This window comes from Tympanuchus pallidicinctus, unplaced genomic scaffold (assembly GCF_026119805.1).
Source record: "Tympanuchus pallidicinctus isolate F22 unplaced genomic scaffold, pur_lepc_1.0 scaffold3, whole genome shotgun sequence".
Classification (NCBI taxonomy): Eukaryota; Metazoa; Chordata; class Aves; order Galliformes; family Phasianidae; genus Tympanuchus; species Tympanuchus pallidicinctus.
The window spans coordinates 58,996,158-59,017,124 of NW_026294747.1; the positions used below are offsets into that span (position 1 = coordinate 58,996,158).

At 55.2% G+C, this 20,967-nt stretch overlaps 1 protein-coding gene and 1 long non-coding RNA gene across 5 annotated transcripts; one reads left to right on the forward strand and one right to left on the reverse strand.

Moving 5' to 3' along the window:
* The first annotated feature begins 1,334 nt into the window (after positions 1-1,334).
* On the forward strand, positions 1,335-13,474 carry ASB10 (ankyrin repeat and SOCS box containing 10). 3 transcript variants are annotated; one of them, XR_008209711.1, is made up of 6 exons: positions 1,335-1,741; positions 5,046-5,313; positions 5,861-6,365; positions 7,409-7,522; positions 7,672-8,046; positions 13,312-13,474. XR_008209711.1 is itself a non-coding variant. In XM_052696629.1 (5 exons), exons 1-5 carry the CDS (start codon positions 1,444-1,446, stop codon positions 7,855-7,857), a joined length of 1,371 nt encoding a protein of 456 aa, XP_052552589.1. In that variant the 5' UTR covers positions 1,335-1,443; the 3' UTR covers positions 7,858-8,265. The 3 variants fall into 3 exon arrangements, 2 of the variants coding, with proteins under 2 accessions (XP_052552589.1, XP_052552591.1); XM_052696629.1 differs by lacking the exon at positions 13,312-13,474 and having other exon boundaries at positions 7,672-8,265; XM_052696631.1 differs by lacking the exons at positions 1,335-1,741; positions 13,312-13,474 and adding an exon at positions 3,419-3,907 and having other exon boundaries at positions 7,672-8,265.
* Positions 13,319-17,058, reverse strand: LOC128087270 (uncharacterized). 2 transcript variants are annotated; one of them, XR_008209737.1, is made up of 4 exons: positions 14,871-17,058; positions 14,539-14,720; positions 14,150-14,245; positions 13,319-13,434 (listed from the first exon to the last, which is right to left on the reverse strand). It is a non-coding gene; the product is annotated as an uncharacterized LOC128087270 (long non-coding RNA). The 2 variants fall into 2 exon arrangements; XR_008209736.1 differs by having other exon boundaries at positions 13,338-13,448.
* Positions 17,059-20,967: the final 3,909 nt, after the last annotated feature.

Consider the following 20,967-nt stretch of genomic DNA (forward strand, 5'->3'; position numbering starts at 1 on the left):
CTTGATGATCCTTGGGGTCCCTTCCAACCTGGGCCATTCTGTGATTCTATTAAAGTGGGGTTGGAGATAAGACCACGCTGTTCTCCTGGAGAATAAGTACGCCTGTGTCCCCAGAGCCACACAAGCCATACCAGAGCAGTGTGTGCTCTGCTCGTGAGCATTGCTGATCTGTGCAGTGGCAGTGGGATCTCCTGTCCCAGCTCCTGAAGGCAGCCAGCAGACCTGGAACTAGATTGTGGGTTCTTTTGGGCTCCCCAGCTCTGGAAACAGACACTGAAAAGTACAGAAGTGAAATCCAGCCTCATGTGTAACCAGTGACACAGCGTGCTTGTTTTGTGGGATAGATGGTGAAGCCCAGGAGAGACATCTGCAGGGCCAGTGTGGTGGCTTTAACAGCACCTCGCTCTGCAGTGGGACTGTGTGGTCCAGGAAGTCAGTGAGTCTGTGCAGCTGAGAGGTGCAGAGCCTCCCGTGGCATCTTGCAGCGCTGCCCAGCACCCCGGGCTCTGGTCAGTTATAGGACTGGGCTGAGCACAGAGCACCGTGCAGGGGATGGCTGATGTTCCTGCAGCAGCTGGTGAGTGACAGCCTGCCCAGCTGGAAGGTTATGTTGACAGGGCACAGCAATTAACAGCTTAGTTATAGGGAAGTAATCTGAGACTGAAAACATTTCACAGGTCCTGAACCTATGTCAAGCCACCACAACATCATGGCTAACAAGATCTACTTTCTGTCTCACCACAAGCCTCAGTGGCTGCATTTGGGCATCCAAAATGTGGCTTCTATGTCTGGAGGTGCATAGCACAGCTGGACACAACCTACCCAGAGACCCAAAGGCGTTACCAACATCCCGAGGTTCCCATAGGAGTCTGTCTGCTGCAGTGCCAGGGAATTAAGCTGACCCTCCCAGGCACCCTCATCAGGGTGCAGGCTTCCTCACTGCCCTTCCTCATTACCTTGTGTTCCTTGCAGTTCCTGGAGCAGCACATGGGCCTTGGGAGGGCTTTTTTAGACCTTATGGATTGATCTGAAGGGAATACCTCAGTACTCTGTCCATATGATTTCTGACAACACCCTCCCTACCACCACCCTTGTCTCTGTCCCCTTGTTTCCAAGGTGGGGGCACAGTGCAGGGCAGGGATTCTGTAGAGTGAACCAGAAAGCACGGAGAGAAGTCTCAGGCTGCCTCTGTCCTGTGCACAGCCCAGTCTATGCCAGTGACTGCATCCCCGAGCTGAAAATAAACTCCTGGAAGGTGGGAGGTCGCAGGGGAGCTGCCAAGCGGGACTATTTATACGGGGGTGAGTTAAGCCTGTGCCCAAACCCAGCCCAGGGCTGGGAAGCTGCAAACTGGGAGCAGCCTGCGCAGGACGCAGCCTGAGAAGGAAACTCTTGGCTGCAGCAGGTTTGCAAGGTTTGGAGTTGTCCTCTGTGCTGCCAGTCATGGACTGCTCCCTTCCCTTCAGCTCTGCCACGCAGCGCTCGCTGCAGCGGGACAAGGAGCAGCTGGATCAGCAGAGGGGTGCTCAGCCCCACTCCCTCCACCCCGAGCGCGATGTGGCTGCCCAGCAGTCCTGGGTCGGGCGCAGGGAGCCCCTGCAGTGCCAGGATCTGCTGGTGCAGAACGCGCTCTACACCGGGGACCTGGAGATGGTTCAGAAGTTCTTCACCCGGAGCGCAGCCATCAACCTCATCATTGAGACCAGGAGTGAGGAGCTGCGCTGGACCAGCAAGAAATTTGGTGGGTGTGCAGAGTGGGAACGCTGAGGGGAGGCTGTTGGTGACGCCTGTGCTGGGGTGGAGAGGCTGAGATGAAGGCCGCTTTGCAGAGGCGCGGGCTCTTCTCAAGCATCGTGGCACAAGGCTGCAGACCGTATTGACTGAGTTGGGCTTTGGGGATCCATCCTAGCAAGAGGCAACAGGAGGGGTGAGCTTTCAGATGCAGGTGCTGACACTTTTTGGATGGTGAAGGTTACTGAGATCCAGGATTTTTATAACCGTGTTTTGTATTGCTACAGTCTACTTAGGAAGAAAAATACAGATGTTATTTCCCTTTGCGTAACTGAGACCACTGATCAGAAAGCCATTAATTGCATGCTTTAATTCCTGCCCTGTGCTGGGCTGGCAGGCACTTCAGCAGCTCGCTTATGAAATCTGTGTCCCGGAGAAAACAGAGCAGCTTCTGTAAAACAGCGTCACCCAGAAGTGGATGTTATCACCAAAGATTCAAACTGTGAAAAACCCAACCAAACAGGTCTGTGCATCAGGCCCGACCAAAGATAAAAAGCATAAGGCATCAGATACACCTGAGTCTTCGGCTGTGTGTCCCTGAGCTGCACAAACGGCTGCTGAAACGTGCCAAGCGATGACCTAAAATTAGAGCCCCATGACCCGGCATTACTGAGGTTCCTCCCTGCTGGTATTTGAGCAGCCCTCAGGTGCCCGTGCGCAGTGACACCAACTCACACACCTTTTGTCTCCCCTGTGGTGCTTTTAGACTTGGGGAACTCGGGCTCTTATAGGGTGCTTGTTTGTGTCTTTGGGGAAATTGAGGGTCCCACGAGGTGAGGCAGTGCACCGAGGGCTTCCCTCCCGTTACTCTTTCATGCACTGCGTTGTGCCTGGGCTGCTGGTGGTGAAGTCTGCACAGGCAAAGGATGCTTTAGGATGGCAGGATAGAGTACAGTCATGTATTTCCATTATTAGGAGGGTAAGGTTTCCCATTTTATACTCTACTCTGGTCTCCCTTGTCGCTGTTGTTGGTGTCAGTTTGTCTTGGCTGCATGATCTAAATGGCATGACACAAAATGAAACCTTTCAAGAAGTTTGGAGTGTTTGTGAGAATGTGCTCTGAACAAATCATGGTAGCAAGAACTGTGAGCAAAGTGCTCTTCTGAAACCAATGCAGGGGGAGGATGTGCTTGTGCAGCAAGTGTGGAAGGGAAAATGCCATCTCAGGATGAAAGGACAGCAGTGAGGAATGCCTGGTGATGGGATGTCAGGGGGATGGGAAAAAGCAGAACTTCAACTGTAGGAGCACTCAGCAAGGCTGAATTTCAAGGAAATGTAGGAAGAGATCTAAAGGATAATCACGTTCTTGTGTTCACTTGGCTTGTAGTGCTTCATTCCCCATCCTTGATCTACTTCTAATGCTACTTTGGCTTTGAGCTTCAATAAGAAATAACTTTCCTGTTGCTTGTTTAAAAACCTGCCTGGTGCCACTGACTTGGTTGGAACCAGCAAAGAGGGGTGAGCGCAGCGCTGGACGGAGCCAGCAGCATGGCAGCTGCGTGCTGTGAGTGCACAGTCAGCTACACGGTGCTGCAGCAGCGGGGTGACAGCAGACACTGCTCCCTCTTGTCCTGTCGGTGATGTCCTGCCTCTGCCCTCCTCCTCTACCCCATGTGCTGCGGTGCTGCAGGGGTTCCCTGTACGGCAGCGATGCAGAAGCGCTGCTGCCTGGAAGGAGAATCTTCCCTTCCCTGTTGCACTACTGCAGGGTCACGAGGGTTCCCAAAATAGTAGAGAGATCTGAGCCGTTCCCAGCCCGAGCCAAGCAGGGCTGTGACATGTCCCTGCTCCCAGACAGGCGGTGCGGGGCACGGTGCTCTGGAGGGGCTGTGCCACGGGCCGTGGAGGCAGCTGGTCCGGCCGTGGCTCCGTCTGCAGGCTGGGTTCTGCATCATGGGCAGCCCCATGGGCAGAGGGGATGAGCGGCGGGAGCCCATCTGCACACGGAAGGCAGAGGGCCCGGCCCAGGCCTTCTGGCAGGCACTGCTGGCAGGGGAGCGGGGGGTTGTGGCCGATCTCCTCAGCCACCCTGAGCACCAGCTCAGTCCCAGCGCAGTGTTTGACACCAGTGACCTGGAGGAGTGGAGGAACTACCGCTTCAACTTCCGTGGGCTGAGTACGAGGGCTGCTGCATGGCGCTGCTGGGCGCGCTCAGAGCTTCGCTTCTGCTGCAGGGCGTAGAATTGTGTGCCATGGGTTCTGCTTTGGCTGTGGAGAGGTGGGGATGGGAGTGAGTACGTGGGATGTGGCGGGGTGCCCCTGTGTGTGGTTGGGAGTGTGAGGTGTGCTCTGGGTACCCGGCCCTTGTATGGCTCCGTGGGAAAGCTCCTGGGTTTCCCCTCTGGACGCAGGAATTCAGGCTCAAGGTTGTGCTCCCATAGCCTGCTTCCATGCCCCTGTGCTGTCTGTGCAGCTGAGCTGGCTGCAGGGCTGCTGGTGCTCTCTGCAAGCTGTCGTGGATGAGGAGTTGCCACAGCTCTGTGCTGGGTCCTTGGGAAGGTTCTGTTTGAACCCAAGCCTATAAGAACAGCTGAGCGCATGCTGTTTCTGCAAGAAGAGGGAAGAGGGAAGCAGTCCTGAGCTGGGATGGGACACAGCCCTGCAGCTCATCCCAGAGGCAGCAGGGAGCATGATTGAAGGAGAGTTTTTCTTTAACAGCTACAGGCTGTGTGCCTGCAGGCTGCACCAGCTCAGCAGTGGTTCCAGCTGGGTCAGCATCTTTAGGAACTGGCAGCTTTCAGCTGCTCCTCTGCCACAGGCCCTGGATGACCATCTCTGCTGAGGCTTGCTTGTCTGTGCCATGCTCAGGGCTTTTCTTTGTGACAGCCTGCTCCAGCATCCATTTGTTTTGCTGCCTGGTCCTTCTTTGGCGGTGCCTCATGCATGCCGCTCTCCCCAGCCACCCTGTTGCTCTCAGCCCTGCCTTTGCCCACTGTCTCCTCACCCCGCTGTGCTCCTGCCAGCAGAAGTCTTGCGCTGCTCAGGTGAGCTGCAGATGAGAAGCCAAACCCTGGGAAAGGCCTTGGCCCTGGGGCTTCTCCTGCTCCTTGGAACAGGCACAGCATGCAGCCTCAGCCAAATCCTGGCTGTCCTGTGCCCTCAGCACGCCAGGCCCAAGGCAGAGACTTTGGTAACTGGCAGGAAGAGAGCTGAGGGAAAACCCCAGCCTCGGGAGGTTATATTACGTTCCCTTAGAACAGGGCAGCTCCGGAACCAGGGCTGGATGTGGCTCCCTGACTCCCCTTTCTCTGCAGGACTGTGGTCTCTGAGCTACGAGCAAGAGCTCACCACGCCACTACACATCACAGCCAGCCGGGGCTACGCAGACTGCCTGCAGCTCCTGCTGCTCAGGGGTGCTGCCGTCAACTTTGCACCGGGGGGTAAGACTGCCCTGCACGAGGCTTGTGTGGCGGCCAGCACTGACTGCGTGCGCCTGCTGCTCAGCTTTGGCGCTGACCCTGAGGCTGTCTCTGAGGATGGCTACAAGCCTCTGCATCTCTGCAAGAGTCCAGACTCCATCAAGTGAGTTCTGCCAAAGGGGAATAGGGGGATCTCCCCTGCTTGAGCCTCACCTTGTGTGCAGGGGATCCTTCCATACACCTGCAGGTGGGTTGGTGGATGCAGCCAGTTGGCTGATGCACAGGGTGGCTTGGCTGCATATTCCTGGGCCAGGGCCATCTCAGATGCCTGCCAGGTGACTGCAGGCTCCAGTTCTCAGAGCCGATGCACCTGAATGTGGTACTGCTGCCTTGCTGCCTGCTGGCAGCGCAGAGCTGATGGGTGATGCTGTGGAACTTGAGGCATGCGTGTGCCGATGGATGTGGATGCAGACCCCGGGTGTACTGATGCTTATCAGGCACCTGTGGAAAGAAAGGAGGCTGGCAACAGAATCTCTGCTGCCCTGCTGCCCTGGCTGAAACCCACTGTTCCAGGCATGAGGAGCTGGGATTTGGGGATTCTTGGGAGTTGTGAAAGCCATGGGGTGGTGCAGAGAAGAAGATGTGGGGGTTGCAGGTAGGATAGGAGCTGTAGAGGAGGGGTTGTCACTGAGTCTTTTTGGCCCTCACAGGTGTGTTCAGCAGCTGCTGAAGCACGGTGCCCATGTGAACAGCCGGACAGAGGAGGAGGAGGACACAGCGCTGCACGTGGCAGCACGGCACGGCCTCCCCAGTCACGTCCAGCTGCTGCTGCAACACGGAGCAGAGCTGGAGGCGAGGAACGAGGAGGGGCAGACGCCGCTCAATGCTGCCTGCGCGCAGCCCCACTCGCCCCAGGACGTGGAGCGCTACTACAAGGTTTGCCAGCTGCTGGTGGAGAGCGGTGCCAACGTCAACGCTGCTGACAGGGACCATCAGCACCCACTGCACTTGGCCTGCAAGAACGCCAGCGCTCAGATAGCAGAGCTACTGCTGGCCCGGGGCGCAAACGTCAACATCATGAATTACAGTGGCAACACAGCCCTGCACAACATCCTGCAGACAGCTGCCTACAAGCTGGAGCACCATCCTGAGCTCGTGGTGCGGACCCTGCTCAACTACGGGGCCATCCGCATCTGGCCTGGCTCCCTCCTCAAGGTGCGTGGGCTGGGAGGGCGGACGGTGACATCGGGACTGCAGCAGGAGCGAGGGTGATCCTGACACTGCAGGGTGTGCTCTGGGCTCGCTGGCTGGGCTGCTTCTTCCCAGGGCCTGGGGGAGAAGGAAAAGCTGCTATTGCTAAGGGATTTGCTGAAGCTTTCTCCCCGGGGCATGTTCTCTTGGAGGGTTCCACAGCACCCATCTGCTCGGCTGTATGGACAATCCCTGCCCAGTTTCCATAACTGCTGGCCTCAGGAAGCGCTGCCTTCCTTCTTCTCAGGTGCTGGTTCTCCTCCCTGGGGTGTATCCTCCAGCTCATGCTTCCTCTGTGAGACACCAGCAAATGAAGAGTTAAGTTCCTGTCTTAATTCCTGAGCAGCGCAATAATTACCCAGCCCGGAGATCAGCAGATTGCTCTCCCCTTTGGGAAAATACAGGAAAATCAACAATTAACACTAATTAATCTCCTATTAACGCCAGATAATGAGGATCACTCTTACAGCCAGAATAGACTCTGACAGCGGCTGCTGGCCTGGGCCATAGGGAGTGGGAACCCGGAGCCGTGGGGCTGTGCTGGGTACGGCCACGTGTGGGTGCTGTGCGTTCCCAAGTCTGTGCTGGCGTAAGAGAAACCGTCCCAGCTGTGTCTCTCGCACTTCTGGGTGCCATGAAAGCCTGGGCACGGCGCACAGCAGAGATCTGTGTCGCACCAAATGCGTATGATCCCTTTCTGGGGTCACAGGGGCACGGTGCTGGGACTCCAATTACACACAGCGCAGGCAGAGGATGTCTGCAGCCCCACCGGCGCAGCGCAGCCCCGGGAGCCCCGCGGAGCTCCCATCAGAAGGGCTGTGCTTTGGTCCTGCTGCACACAGGACGGTGTCAGTCCCCGCCCCACGTGGCTTCTGCTCTGACCAGATGTGTGAGGAAAGCAGCCAGGCGCACAGCACGGGGGTGGAAGCACCGAGGCGGCTTTCTGAGAGGTGAGGGGGTGACCCACAGCACCGTGGGTCCATCCATGGGCTGCCTCCCACGCACAGGTGCTGCGGTACTGCAATGCCTGCCCGCGTGCCATTGAGGCGCTGATGAACTGCTACGACCACGTGCGTGTGTCTGAGGAGTGGGTGTCGGCGGTGCCAGCAGAAGTTGTGCAGGTGAGGGATGGGAGTCTGGGAAGTGCTGGGGGGCCCTGCAGGGCAGCGGGAGGGGAGGGCTGCAGCCGGGTGCCGGGGCAGAAGGGAACCACCTGGCTCAGCTCTGCTCCCGTTCTGTGCGTCTCTGACCCTCTGTTCTCTCCCTGCAGAAGTATCCCCGTTTCTACCAGTCGCTGTTCTCCCTGCAGCAGAGGCCCCGCTCCCTGCAGCACCTGGCGCGCTGTGCGCTCAGGGCCTTCCTGGAGGGCCGGCTGCTCCCGGTGCTCTCCCAGCTGCACCTGCCCAGCGCCCTGCACCGCTTCCTGCTGCTCAGCTTCGAGGACGTTCTCTACTGAGTGCGTGGCCCTACATCCCACTGTCTTCCTGTGCAGATTTTACGTCCGTCCCGCCGATCCCTTCCCTCTTGCTGCACTCTGCCAGTGCCTCTGCTGTGCTGTCCCTGCCATCCCTGTGTGCTGCTATGGAGTGCTCCGTGCACCCACACTAACCACGATGAGCTCCAGACTCACCACGAAAAACAAGAGGTGAGGCTCAGGGCATTTTATGGAGCGGGGAAACGTGCTGGACTGATCTCAGCTTTGTTGTAGACCATCCGCCTTCCTATCCCAAACCTACAAATTCTAACCAGACCCAGGCTGCTCTGCTGTCACAGACATCTGTTGGATCTTATCTTTTGTCATGTTTACAGTCTGTACACAAGGCTTTTTGAAATAATCACTAATAAATGCCAGCCTACAACTTCATGCAGACTGCATGTCCCAGCTCAGTGTGACAGCTGTGCACAGCAGCTCATGTACTCAGCCCTATGCGTCCGTCTGCTCCTCTGAGGACCAGGGACGAAGGGTGCTGGACACAGAGCTGAGGCTTCCTGAATGCACTCTTCCCATGCAGGTGCAGTGTCTGGATTTGCCAGGCCTTGCAGCTTAGGGCAGTGCTTGTGCCAGCTCCAGGGCTGTGGGGCGAGCAGGAACTGTGCCCTGGTCACAGAGCAGCCTGCCCCTGTGTCCCCAGCCACTGACAGCCCAGTGCAGGGCCACACACAGCTCGTGCTGCACTGTGAGAAAGGTGAAGGTAGCATCTGCTTCTGTGATTTTAAGTCAGTGCTGTCAAGGCTAACCAGCTCTTAGCTATTTGCTGGAAGTTAATTCCATCCTGCCACTGCCTCAGGGAGTGTCTAGGCTGCTGCTGTCTGGCAGTCTGTGCTAGGACAGCGCTGTGATCACTCCTCTTTGTGCAGTGATCTTCTGAAGCCTCTGAATATCCACACTGGTCCCAGGGCACAGGGATATGCAGAGCTGAAAGCTGAGCAGTGGGACAGGCCTCTGCCTCTGCCTGGACACAGAGCGTAGCTCTGCTGCCCGTCTGCGCAGCCAGTCCATGCTGCTCTGAAGTAGTGAGCCTGACACGGTGAGTTGTGGTGTGCCATTCCTTGTGTATTTGCACCAGGGACACATCACACACAGCACGGTTCCTAACGGGATACAATATGGATGTGTGCTCTTAGGCTCACTGCGTGTGCCAGGAAGCTGGCTGCAGCAGTCTGCATGCGCAGGTAATATGGTCACAGCGTAGAGATGATGTAACCCAAAAAGGGTTGACAGCTTGCTTTATGGCATCAGTGGGCAGGGAGAGGAGGTGATTTCCCACAGCTGCCTACAAAACAGCAGGAGGAGAGCAAGGGAGTGAGAGCTTTGGAATACATGGGACAACAGCCCTGCTTGTAGCATGCTTCAGGAGTGCATCTGCCTTGAACCAGAGCTGGAACCCAGCATGAAGTCACCACCTCCCTGCTGGCTGAGCTCACATGACTGCTCAGGATGATTTGTTTATGGGAGCGAGTCCCATAACCTAATTCTTGCAATTTGAACCACTCTTTATAGTGGTTTATAGTTTGCTTTTTGGTATGATGTATCAGTGGTTGGGGAAGGACAAAATAGGAAGACCTGTCTCGTGGTGATGGTGTGGATTTGGGTTGCCTTAAGCTGGCTGGACATCTTTGGTTTGGAGACAGCCTATAGGGCAGTGCATGTGGAGTCTTTTTTGTTTTTTTTAATTTTTTTTTTAGTTTTGGCTGAGTCAAAAAAGACCACAACACTCACCCAGCTCCAACCCCTGCTGTGTGCAGGTCGCCAACCAGCAGCCCAGGCTGCCCAGAGCCACATCCAGCCTGGCCTTGAATGCCTGCAGGGATGGGGCATCCACAGCCTCCTTGGGCAGCCTGTTCCAGTGCCTCACCACCTTCTGGGGGAAAAACTTCCTCCTCATATCCAACCTCAACCTCCCCAGTCTCACTTTCAAACTGTTCCCTCTTGTCCTATCACTATCCACACTTTCCAGTGCTGTCCTGCAGTAATGTATGTTCAGAAATGTGTACTGAGCTACTAAGATAATATCATTTTTGTGAGGCCAGTGGAGGCCTGAATTTAATTGTTCTACTTTGTCCATGGTATTTCTCACAGCTGTTAGACTTCAGGCCCAGCCCCATACCACTTCTGCTGGATCTGCCCTGCATCTCAGTGCTGAGGGCAGTGCAGACTGAAGGAGTTCAACCTACAGAATATCTATCTCTGTTTCTGTAACCAGAGGAGCACACAGCGCCCCTGCACTGTGGACAACCCAATTCCAGGAGCTGCCTGTCCTCTTTGGGCACCTGCTGTGCTGCAGGAGCTGCACTGAAACTGGCTCAAATCTGATCTCAGTGTCACACGGAGCTGCTGACTGCCGCTGCACCAGGTGCCAGGAATGCCTCCTGGGCACAGGCAGTTGTTCAGCTTCAGCATTTGTCTCTACTTTTGGGCAGAGCAAAGGGAGGCACCCTCGTGACTGGCAGAGTAATGCGAGCCCATGGCTGTGCCCAGGAACAAAGCAGTCCCATTTCCAAGCAGAAGTTTCCATCCCAGCCGCAGCTGCTGGGCGTCACTCTGCCCTTCTCTCAAAACATTGCCTATCCCTTCCTCCACCGTGTCCCCTTCCTTTAGCTAAGGGTCAGTTTCCACTGATACCAGCTCTGGTGATGCTGTAACTCAAGTATGGCGCTGTCTGGTTCTGGGCCCCTCGCAGCCAGGAAGACATGGAGCTGTGCAGTGTGTGCACAGGAGGGCAGTGCAGCTGGGAGGTCAGGAGCACAAATCTCACAGGGAGCAGCTGAGGGAGCTGGGATTGTGCTGGAGAGGCTCAGGGGAGACCTTATGGCTCTCTACAACTGCCTGGAAGGAGGTGGTGGTGAGGACGGGGTCGGCCTCTTCTCCCACGTAACAACGAGAGGGTGAGAGGGAACGGCCTCAAGTTGTGCCAGGGGAGGCTCAGGTTGGAGGTTAGGAACAGTTTCTGCTCTGGAAGGGTGGTCAGGCGCAGGAACAGGCTGCCCAGGGAGGTGGTGGAGCTGCTGTGCCTGGAGTTGTTCAAGAAACGTCGAGATGCTGAACAGACCAATATGGTTTGGTGGGGAAATGGTGGGGGTAGGTGGACGGTTGGACTGGATGATCTCAGAGGTCTTTTCCAACCTTGGTGATTGTGTGACCTTTCCCTATGGGCTGGGAACAGCCTCAGATATCTCCCTGACCCTTACCTGTCCCGTCCCTCAGTAAGCAGCATTATGTGCCACGTTATCATATTTAACAGCTCTGTGTGGATCTTTTTCCACCATGCATTTAACCTGTCAATTTTTGGACCCACATAAGTGTGAGCGTTACGATACTCTTCTAGAAAGAAGCTCATAACTAAGTTGCACGCTGTGCCCATCATCTCTTCCATTTGTCCTCATGCTGTCACCTTGTTTCATGGCATACCTTTAAGCTCTTGCCTTCAAAAAATCTGTGCGTTTGTGGACTGTTCTGCATCAACTACTCGAGGTCTTACAGATCACTGCCGCTTCCCTCCTTAATGGGCTGGAATTCCACGTGGCTGCGTCACTCCCTGTGTGAAGGCTGTCACCCACCCTTAAGCACAGACCTTCCCTGGTCCCGCTGTGTCTGTTTGAGCTGAGAGGATTGGCCCGAGCCCAGCACCCAAAACGTGGCTGCATGGTGTTCTGTAGGGTCACTGCCAGTGCTGTGGCTGTGAGATGTGCACAGCTGTGCTTGGCCTTACCAGGGCCACAAGGCCCAGGAGGTGCGTTGGCAGTGATGCTCTCCCATCCAGGATCTCTGTTCAGCTGGCACTTGACAGACCTTCTATTTCTTGAGCTCACTGCTGTCCACAATCTGGTCTCTGTATTAAAATGAAGCCTACATTCTTCGTGCTCCTGTTGTCCCTGGAACTTGGATACACTGAAGCCAGTTTTTCAGGAACCTGAAAGGATCCTTCAGGATTCCTGCAGTGCAGACCCTGTTGTTCTGGCCAAGCACCACCTGACACTCTCACCATCCCAACATTTCATTTTTAACCACCTCAACACTTCTACCAAAAATTACTTTTCCTTTTCTCCCTGCTTGCTAATAACAGCACTGATACGTGAATGGAGTGCAGCCAGTTCTCCTGCCAGAGTTACGTGGAATTACTGTGCTGTTACCCAGCTTCCTCAACTCCATGAGCACTGATCGCATCGCCTATAGCAGACAGCTCATATTTCCCATACAATATGGTGTAGAACCAAGTCAAGTGACCTGCAGGAGTCCAGACATGTCATCTGTATGTACTCAGCTCTACTGAGTGCTTGTAGGCTTACAAAGAAAGAAAAAAATAAAAGAGATCAACAAATGAACAAAAGCCCCAAATGTTTATAAGTAACTCTTTCACTTGGAAAGAACAAATGCTGTTATTTGGGGCTCTGGCTTCCACTGATTCACCCGAGCATCCCTTGGCTGTTTACCTGGGACTGCTGGGGTCTGTGCTGAACTAACTGCTCTCTATTTTCTTGGATATCTGTGACCACATTAAATACCAGTCAGACATCAGATTTCTTCCCTCAGTTATCTTAAGTTCCCCAAGGTGCCATGATTTGTCATAAGGAAAAACAAAAGGTCCAGTGAACTCATTAGCCAACTAAAAACTCTTGGATGCAAGTTATCCTCCCACAGACTACAAAGATTGTTAATTAGTTCCTTTTCAGCATCTTCCTTAGTCACTGATGGAATAGGCAGTGCAGCACCACCACCCTGCAATATGAATATCACCCCTTGCCACTGCCTCGAACACAGAGCAGGAATACGTACCAGCTTCTTGTTTCCACACACGGCAGCCTGAGGAAGGTGCCCAGACACTGCGAGCTTTGGCAACTGTTGCTCTGCAGTCCGTGTTTTAAAAAGCAAAGCAAGAGGGAATTGGTGAGGATTCAGAGAAGAGCTGTGGATCGCCAGTGACGCACAGCAGTCCCAGGGCGCTGCAGGCAGAGCAGTGATGGGGCTCTGCCAGGACGGCCCCTCACCTCCTGGCGGCACGGGGCAGGAGCCGTCCTTCGGCATCGCCAGCCCTTCTACCTGGCACTCGGAGATAAGATGGGGTCCAGTGCTGGAAATGGAAGCTGGGCAAAGACAGATTAGAAATGAGATGGGTTTTAATAGTGAGGATAATTAATCTGCTAGCTAATTGCCTCTTAGAATAGCTTATCGTGCTGAATGTAGATTTCTCATCTCTGTCACCCTTAAAACCACCGCCAGGCCTGCCCTTGCCCAGGCCACGCTTCATCCTGTGCGGTGCTCAGCCCAAGTCCCAGGGTGATCAGAGTGCTTAATTACAGCACTGTACTCCATGATTCTTCACTCCCACGCTGGTCTGCTGCTGGCCTCCACTGCAGCTGGGACTGCATCTGACCCTGGGGTAATTAAACAGCTCCACGTTTCCACCAACAGCTCTGCCCATGGATACTTCACTTGATGCCTCTGACTTCCCCTTAGCTCCCAGTGCTGTATGAATGCTGGTTGGCACTGGCTCTGCTGAATTCCTTGCTCTGGATGTGCTGTATATTCTGGATTCTGAAAAAGACGTTCTGAAATAAAAGGTGACGGCAGCTTATGCTCCTGGTTCAGTATTTTCTCTTGCTCAGTTCCACTCACAGACTTGGGTGTCACCCTGCAGGACAGGGCAGCGTCTGTGGATCTCAGAGGATCTCAGGATGAGGAGTGATACACACAAGGCTGCTGCCATGAGTTTCTATGGGGACTCACCCAGGGAGGTTCTCCGTGGTGTTCAGACATCCCAAGGTCCTTTACCCCATGGCAGCAGAACCCTCAGCACTGCCCTGACCTGCAGCCCTACATTGCAATGCAGCCACAGGCAGAGCTCTCTGCTGACCTTACCGTGTCAGCTTTGGCCCTGCCACAGCTCTGCTGGTGCTCAGTGCTTCTTGTGTCTCGCTATCAGGAGCATGGAGACAAGTGCTCACACATCTCTGCTCCCATTCAGATGCTGATGCTCCCATAGTACCAAAAGTATCTCATAGCTTAGCAGTATGCAGCTGGTCAGACCAAGGCTGCTTCCTCAGCAGGCTGAAGGGCCAGTGGGAAGGGGACAGAAAGAGCAAGTGTCTAAATTACACACTCTCTCACATAGAGCACATAAAGATCTCAGAATGGAATTAAGAAAATGCAGTATAGAGTGAAGAATATTAGAGGAGTGTGTAACTTGTCAGAAAACCCCATTACGGGACAGTTACCTGTAGTGAAGATGCAGTGATAAGCAGGGGCTTACCTGGAGGGCTGCCCTGCACCTGGCGCTGCTCACATCCACACAAAGGAACAGCCACTGTGCTTAATTAATCTGCAGAAGATGCTGCACCTGCTGGGGCTGCAGACCTGTAAGGAAAAATACCAAGTTCTCCCCTAGAGGCAGCTAAGCCCGACTTTGGGGGCCATGATAAGGCCCAACCTGCCAGAGATGGGGCATGCTGAGATCATGGCTGAAAGCTAGGATCAGTCTGCCTGGAGGGGAGGAGGCTCAGAGGATCTCATCAGTGTCCACAAACACCTGAAGGGAGGGACAAGAAGATGCAACCAAGCACCTTTCAACGTTCACAGGGCCAGGACAACAGACAGTGAGCACCAGCCAAAATTCAGAGGACTCTGAGCATCAGGAAACACTTCCTTATCATGTAGATGATTGAGCATTGACACAGGTTTCTTGCAGAGATTATGGAGTCTCCTTCTTGGAGATATTCAACAGCTATGTGAACATTGCCCTAGGCCATGTGGGAGGGAGCTGGACCAGGCAGGCTGCAGAGGTTCATCCAACCCTAAGCACTCTATAACTCTCTGATGCTTGACTGAATGGAGAGAGATGAAGAGAGCCCTTTGCAAAGGCTCCTTGGTAATTTCCAAGAAACTCCAACCTCCCCCTTCCCTGCACAATCCCCTGCAGCCAGGGGCCAACAGTGTGCCAGCTATGCCATCATACAAAATGGACCCTACCTCACCTGTTGAGGACTCTACTGTGCCTTGAGCAGTTCTCTTCTTATGAAGGTGTTGACTTGGTGATGGTTTCTCCCTGCAGATCTCATGCTTGCCTTGCTCTTTCTTGCTCTCTCCCTTCTCCCCATTCTGTCTGCATTCTGTATCAGAAGCTATATTTCCTGAGCAATGCCTCTGATCTCATTGGGAACAATTATGCTGCAGCTGAGCAGCTGGCCTAGATGGAGGAGCCACATTGATGGTTGTAACAGAAATGCTGTCACAGCTTGAAGCAGTGATTGAGCACCTGGTGGGAAGGCAGGGCCAGCCCAGGGGAGCTCAGGTGCGTGCAATGAACCTGAGTGATGAAAGGGGTGAGCCACGATGCAGCCCTTCCAGACCTCATCTAGGGTTGGCAGTGGGGGTGAGGGTATCTCTCTTGAGATTCCTGCATCCTTAAGATCTTTTGAAGGCAAGCAGCTTCTTGCCTTTGTTTCTGTGCTCACTGCTGTTGCATTCGGGTATATTCCTGCTTGCTGCAACCTGGGATCTTGTTGCTCTGCTGTCACTGCTGCGCTTTTCCATTGTGTTACAATGGTCCTAGGAGAGATTATGCAGGTAGAAAATAAAGGTAACTTCGCAGCTCAGGTGCAGGCACTGCTTTGGGAATGTTGCCCAGAAGAACCAGTCTCGGTCTGCTGTACAAAAATGAGCCAAAAGCAAGCAGGAACTGTCAGCTGCACCTGATGGCAGAGCAGCAGTGAGGCAATGCCACCACAGTGCCAACAGAAGCCAACTGTGTGCCGCAGGACGCAGGGCTTTATCTGCAGCACTTGACGAACATCGCTCTTCCAGAGAGGAAAAGCCAGAACCCTGCTCTGGAGGAGATGTTAGCTCTCCTAAACAGAACAGGCCTCAGAGATGTATGAAGGCTTCTACTTTTGCAAGGAGTAAAGAACTGAAATCAGGAGACTGGAGGCAGACAAGTCAGGTTTCAGTGCCATCTGTCTGCCCACGGTGTGTGTCCAGCACTGGGTGCAGGACTCAAGAGGGGTGCCAGGAAACGTTGAAGTCCTGAAGTGGGATTGTGCTCTGCTCATTGGCCTGGACCATGGTGTGATCTTTGCTGGGTAGACCTGCTGCCTGCTGAGGACGAGGGTGCTTCACCTGTGCACTGCTGTATTTTCTGCCTCACCCCTGGGGCAAATGGGCAAGGAGAGATGGTGCAGATGTGCTTGGATCGACTGCTGTCACTCTGGGTACCGAAACGGTTGGTGCCTTAGCTGATGAGACCCCAGAAAACCCAACAGCCCTCACTCCAGCTGAGAGAAAGTCGTCTTCCAGGTGCTGCTGGGAGAGCTTTCTGTCTTCCCTCGTCCACCGGGGAAAGGGAGCTGTCAGACCAGGGAGAGGCAGCTTAAGAGCTGCTTCTGGGCACCCTGCTGGACCATGGAGGGTGGCACACAGGACTGGTCCCCATCACTGCTGCCCCCGCACAAGGCTTATCAGAAAGGTATGTGTGATGTTCTGGAGTGCCAGCTCTGACTCTGAGCCCCAAAACGGATGACTCTGCGTTTTCCTCACCTCCAAGTTACAGTCTCCCCTTATTTCAGAAATGCTGGCTTGGGCCAGGTCCTTGTAAGGAGCCTTCTGCTGTCCCGAGGATCCATCAGTAGCAAGGCTACACACTTGGGAAGTGTCTCCTGTAGTGAGGATCCTGGGTTCTTGCTATCCCAGCTGCAGCCCTGCCGGGCGCAGTTCCCAAGCGTGCTCACAAGGAAGGAGAGGCAGTTCAGCAGCTGCTGCAGGCATGAAGCTGAAGATGGAATCAGACGGGGCAACGTGGCGCTGGGGTGAAATGCGGTGAGGCTGCGGCTCAGAGGCCAGCTGGAGCCACTGGGTGCTCCTTGCACTCCAACTGCCTGCTGGGACGGGACCCTCACAGCCTGCCCTGAGCCGGCTGCCTCCGGGGCTGCTTCACATTGGGCCACCTCATGGATACCAGCAGCAGAGCCTGTGCCTGAGATGAGCCAAGCTGCTGCTAACACCCAGCTGTCCCATTCTATGGACTTCCCAAACTCAGTGAAACGTTTTGCAGCATCACCCTTGCTTTTAATGTGCCCAGTGGCTGTGCTGCTGGAATGCCCAGAGCCTGTGGCCAGAGTCAGTCCTGTTTTGCCAGATTCTGTGCTCAGATCATAACGGAGGCAGGCAGAGGCAGTTTCCATTTGAAAGACCTGCTTCTCTTTGCAGGTAAGTTTTTAAATGTTAACTGGTGCAGTTGTGTTTTGCCATGCTGCGTGCCTGTCTCAGGCTGAACTTTTCCCTTTATAGCTACAACAAAATTAATTTTAACGATCTGCAGGGTAAGATTAAGGCATGTAGAGGGCCCTGGGCCTTTGCTTAGCCAACATCCTGTGATACCTGGAGGATCGCCTTCACAACCCACTGTGCAGCAGCCGCTTGCAGTGCAGGAAGAGGGGCTGGCCTGGATGGTTCCTCTTCTGCTCAGCAGCACATGACCAACTGCCCCCTCTGAGGAGCCCATTTGGGATGCATCCTCAAGGACATTTCCAGGGCTGACTTTCTCCCACGATGCCTTACCCATGCTGAGCAGTTTGAAGCCACATCAAAGTCTCTGTGTTGACCAGAGAGATCATTTAACCACCCTCAGCATTGTCAATTTGAGTCAAATTGTCCAAGGTTCTGCCTGCTGACCCCAGACATGCAGGGATGCTGGCTGTCCTGTGCTCACCTGCCTGCAGCAAGAAACAGAGGATGGAGCTCTGAAGTCCTAACGCTGAGAGCAGCCAGGAGGAGGGCTAGGAAGCAGAGACAGGCTGAAGGAAGTCCAGGTCAGGCAGTGATGTGCCCAAGGGCTGAAGTGTTATCTGTAAGTGAAGAGCACTGCCCTTCCCCAGTGAATCTGAATTCAGTGCTCATGGTCCAGTACTGGGAGACCAAAGGCCAACTGGAGAGGCTGAAAACATAGGCTGATAATGCAGTGAGCTCCTGAAAGATGGGAGACAGCAGGGCTGAAATCCCATTTCAATGCCTGGTAGTGTTCCAGCAAGGCTCTGAGGGCTGTCAGCAGTGCAGTGGGACTGGGAGCTTTACAAAATGCACGTGCAATTAATATTTCTTGTGTTCCTGGTGTGCTGGACAGTGTACCTTCAGGGACGTGCAGGGAACACACCAGATACCTGCAAGTGGGGGATGGAGCCTGATAAAACGGAATAGAGTGGCTCCCCGTAGGGAAAGTGTGCGGGGAGAGAGAAACACGCAGGGAGAGCGCTGAACAGTGGAGCTCTGAGCCTCAAGTGGAAGCCATGGAAACTGCATTTGTGCCAGACAGAAGCTGGGGAAGATCAGACCAGGGATGCAGAAACAGGGAAAGCCCTTGGAAGTCCCAGCAGCGTTGGAGTTAGCACAGCTCGGACCCTCGCTCTTCCACTCCGCTCACCTGCGATGGTGGCACTGCAGGAACCCTCGAACTGCACCTTGCTCAGTGTCCACACTTGTACACAGCATTCGCTTTATTTTGCTTGCAGACCTTTTGTTTCCAGTCAGCTGTTTCCTCTCTGCTTCTTGCTTTATCATTCAGCAAATGAATTTCTACCTTTCTTTACTGCAAAGTCTCAAAAGACAAAGTAAGCCAGTGCAGTAAGTGTAGTAAGGCTGAGAAGTTGTAATTGCTCTCTTCTGAGGGACCTGGCGCCCTGGAGTCACGGTCTGCGCTGCTGCAGGCATTGATGGACTGGGGGTCAGTGTCTGAAGGACAGGGGTTGCAGTAATGTAAGTGTGTGATCAGGTAAGCAGCATCTCCCACTCAGTGACATATTTAGGGACTCGTAGGCTGCAGGATACTGTTTGCAGAGGTCAGTATGGGATCTTGTATTGCTGGCCTCAGGAAGGGCCTGCCCTTGGGCACAGGCAGTCACTGCTCCTGGTGGAGCTGCGGCTCATTTGCAGCTCTCTGTGTTTCCCCAGCAAGGTGACAAAGACAACGTTTCCCAGCTGCTCTCACAGACCTTGCTCACTTACAGGGCAGTGTGACGCACAGCTAAAAGGTCGCACTTAAAGTATTCATGCAACAAATGGCCAAACCAAAGTTGCTGAGGAGTAGGAACTTGCTTGCAAATCCTTGATGTGGAGCACAAGTCTGGAGATCCAGTCACATGTGATTATGCTTTCATGTTCCCCATAGTCTAATGTGTCTTGGTAGCAATAGAATGAACACAATTCCACATGTGAAGATGACTCCAGCCTTGAGGGTTCTTTTCCCACAGAAGCGTTTGATGGATGAAAGCGGAGAGTTTGGGGCAAGGACAGCTAAAGGATGGGTGCTGACCTGCAGAACCTGACTGCCTTCCTTCTGGTGCCCCACTGATCCTTGAGGCAGGATTCATAGCAGTGCCAGTCACTGCCAGCCTCCTGCCCAGTCTAGAACCTGGGGTCTCGTCCTAGGGAAGGGGCCAGACGGTCCCACAAGCGCTCACTTCTCCTCCTTGGTGACCCAAGAGCCATTGGTCAGAGGTGTTTCCTTGAGGCTGTGAGGATAAACCACAGGGAACAGTACAGAACCATGCAGAAAGGGAAGGCTCTGCACAGGGATTTAGGTTGTGCTCGGTTAGCAGAGAGAAGCTGAGGGCCCTGTCAGCCTGCTGGACGCATCCACCCTCATTTATGTGCTCTGCACAGGATTCTACTGAGGGCTGCAGGAAGGCAATGAGCCAGATGTCCTTGGAGATAGAGTAGAAGGTGGTGTGTGTGGGGAGGACATCCTTGCATTCCTTCAGATGTCACTGCCACCAGGCATTGCAGGGAACCCAGCAGCTGGAGGGACTGCACTTCTCAGCAGAGGCTGAGCACAGGAACACACAGGGAGCTGAGGTGGGACTGCCTGGGAGATGGTGGCTGCTTGGAGCAGAGCTGTCCCATGGAAAACGCCTTCAGGGTGCATTTAGACACGACTTCAGTTCTGGCATTTCTCTGTTTCTGGGTGCATTAGGAGGCAATCCCGATGCTGATATTCTGCTGCAGCAGGGCCTTTTTGCTCAGTGTTTGACACATTACATACCCGGGGACCACCTCTTCACAGGTAGGAGCACAGCACAGGTGTCAGGAGCAGCAGCAAGTGCTCTGCTTTGGCACAGGAGCTCCCCAGGGGCGCACAGCAAGGAAGGGCAGAGCCGCGGAACCCTCGCTGCAGTTCTCCACCGACTCTGGAACGGCGCGAAGAGGCGCCCGTCGGCACTCAATCCCGCGCTCCCGGGGCTTTTGTGCAGCGCAGCCCGGGCGGATTGTAACCCCGATCCGGGGGCGTTCCGCAGCTCGGGGCGGACCGCAGCCTCCGGGGCACCCCCCGGCCCGGCAAGCGTTCGGCGCCGCTGCCACCGATGGAGAGGGGCGCCGAGATCCGTCCGGCGGCGAACGGAGAGCAGAGCGGAGGGGCGGGAAGAGCCTCAGACCCGCTGTAAATCAGCCCGTCTCGTTCCCACCCTGCACCGGGCGGGACCGCGTCTCCAGACCGCCCCCGCCGCCCGCCCCGCCGAGACCCGCTCCGAGCGCCGGGCGGCCCCACGGCACAGCGCGGCGGGTGGGTGGCCGCGGAGCGACGGGGTCGGAGCCGGTGCCTGGCGTGGAGCGTTCCGTCGGGGCTCTCGGGCTCAGCTGTTAAAAGCCGCCACCGCCCGTCAGAGCGCCGGCCCGGGCCGAGCCCGCAAGCCCAGAGCGGGGCCGATTCGCCCCGTCCGTCGTCCCAGACTCAGGGGAGGATAGGATGCGCCGCGAGGCACGGACCCGTCCCAGCCCCACAAAAGCGCCCTTGTGCTGGCCCCATAATTGCTAATCATCAATCACCATTAATAACAGCTGATGAGGCGGGAGGGGGAGGCGCCTTCCCAGGGGCCGACCGCGCCGGGGGGAGCGGGGAGCTGTGCCCCGCCGGAGCGGGCGCTGAAGGAGGAACTCGACCGTGATGTGCGGAAGATGGATGAGAGCAGAGGGCGACACCCCCGCCCGCCTTCCCACCCCACCCCACTCCTCCCCTCCCCTCCGCAGCCCGGCCCGGCCCCCCCGCAGCGGGGCGGGCGGGCGGCTCCGAGCGCGCCTCCACTCCGC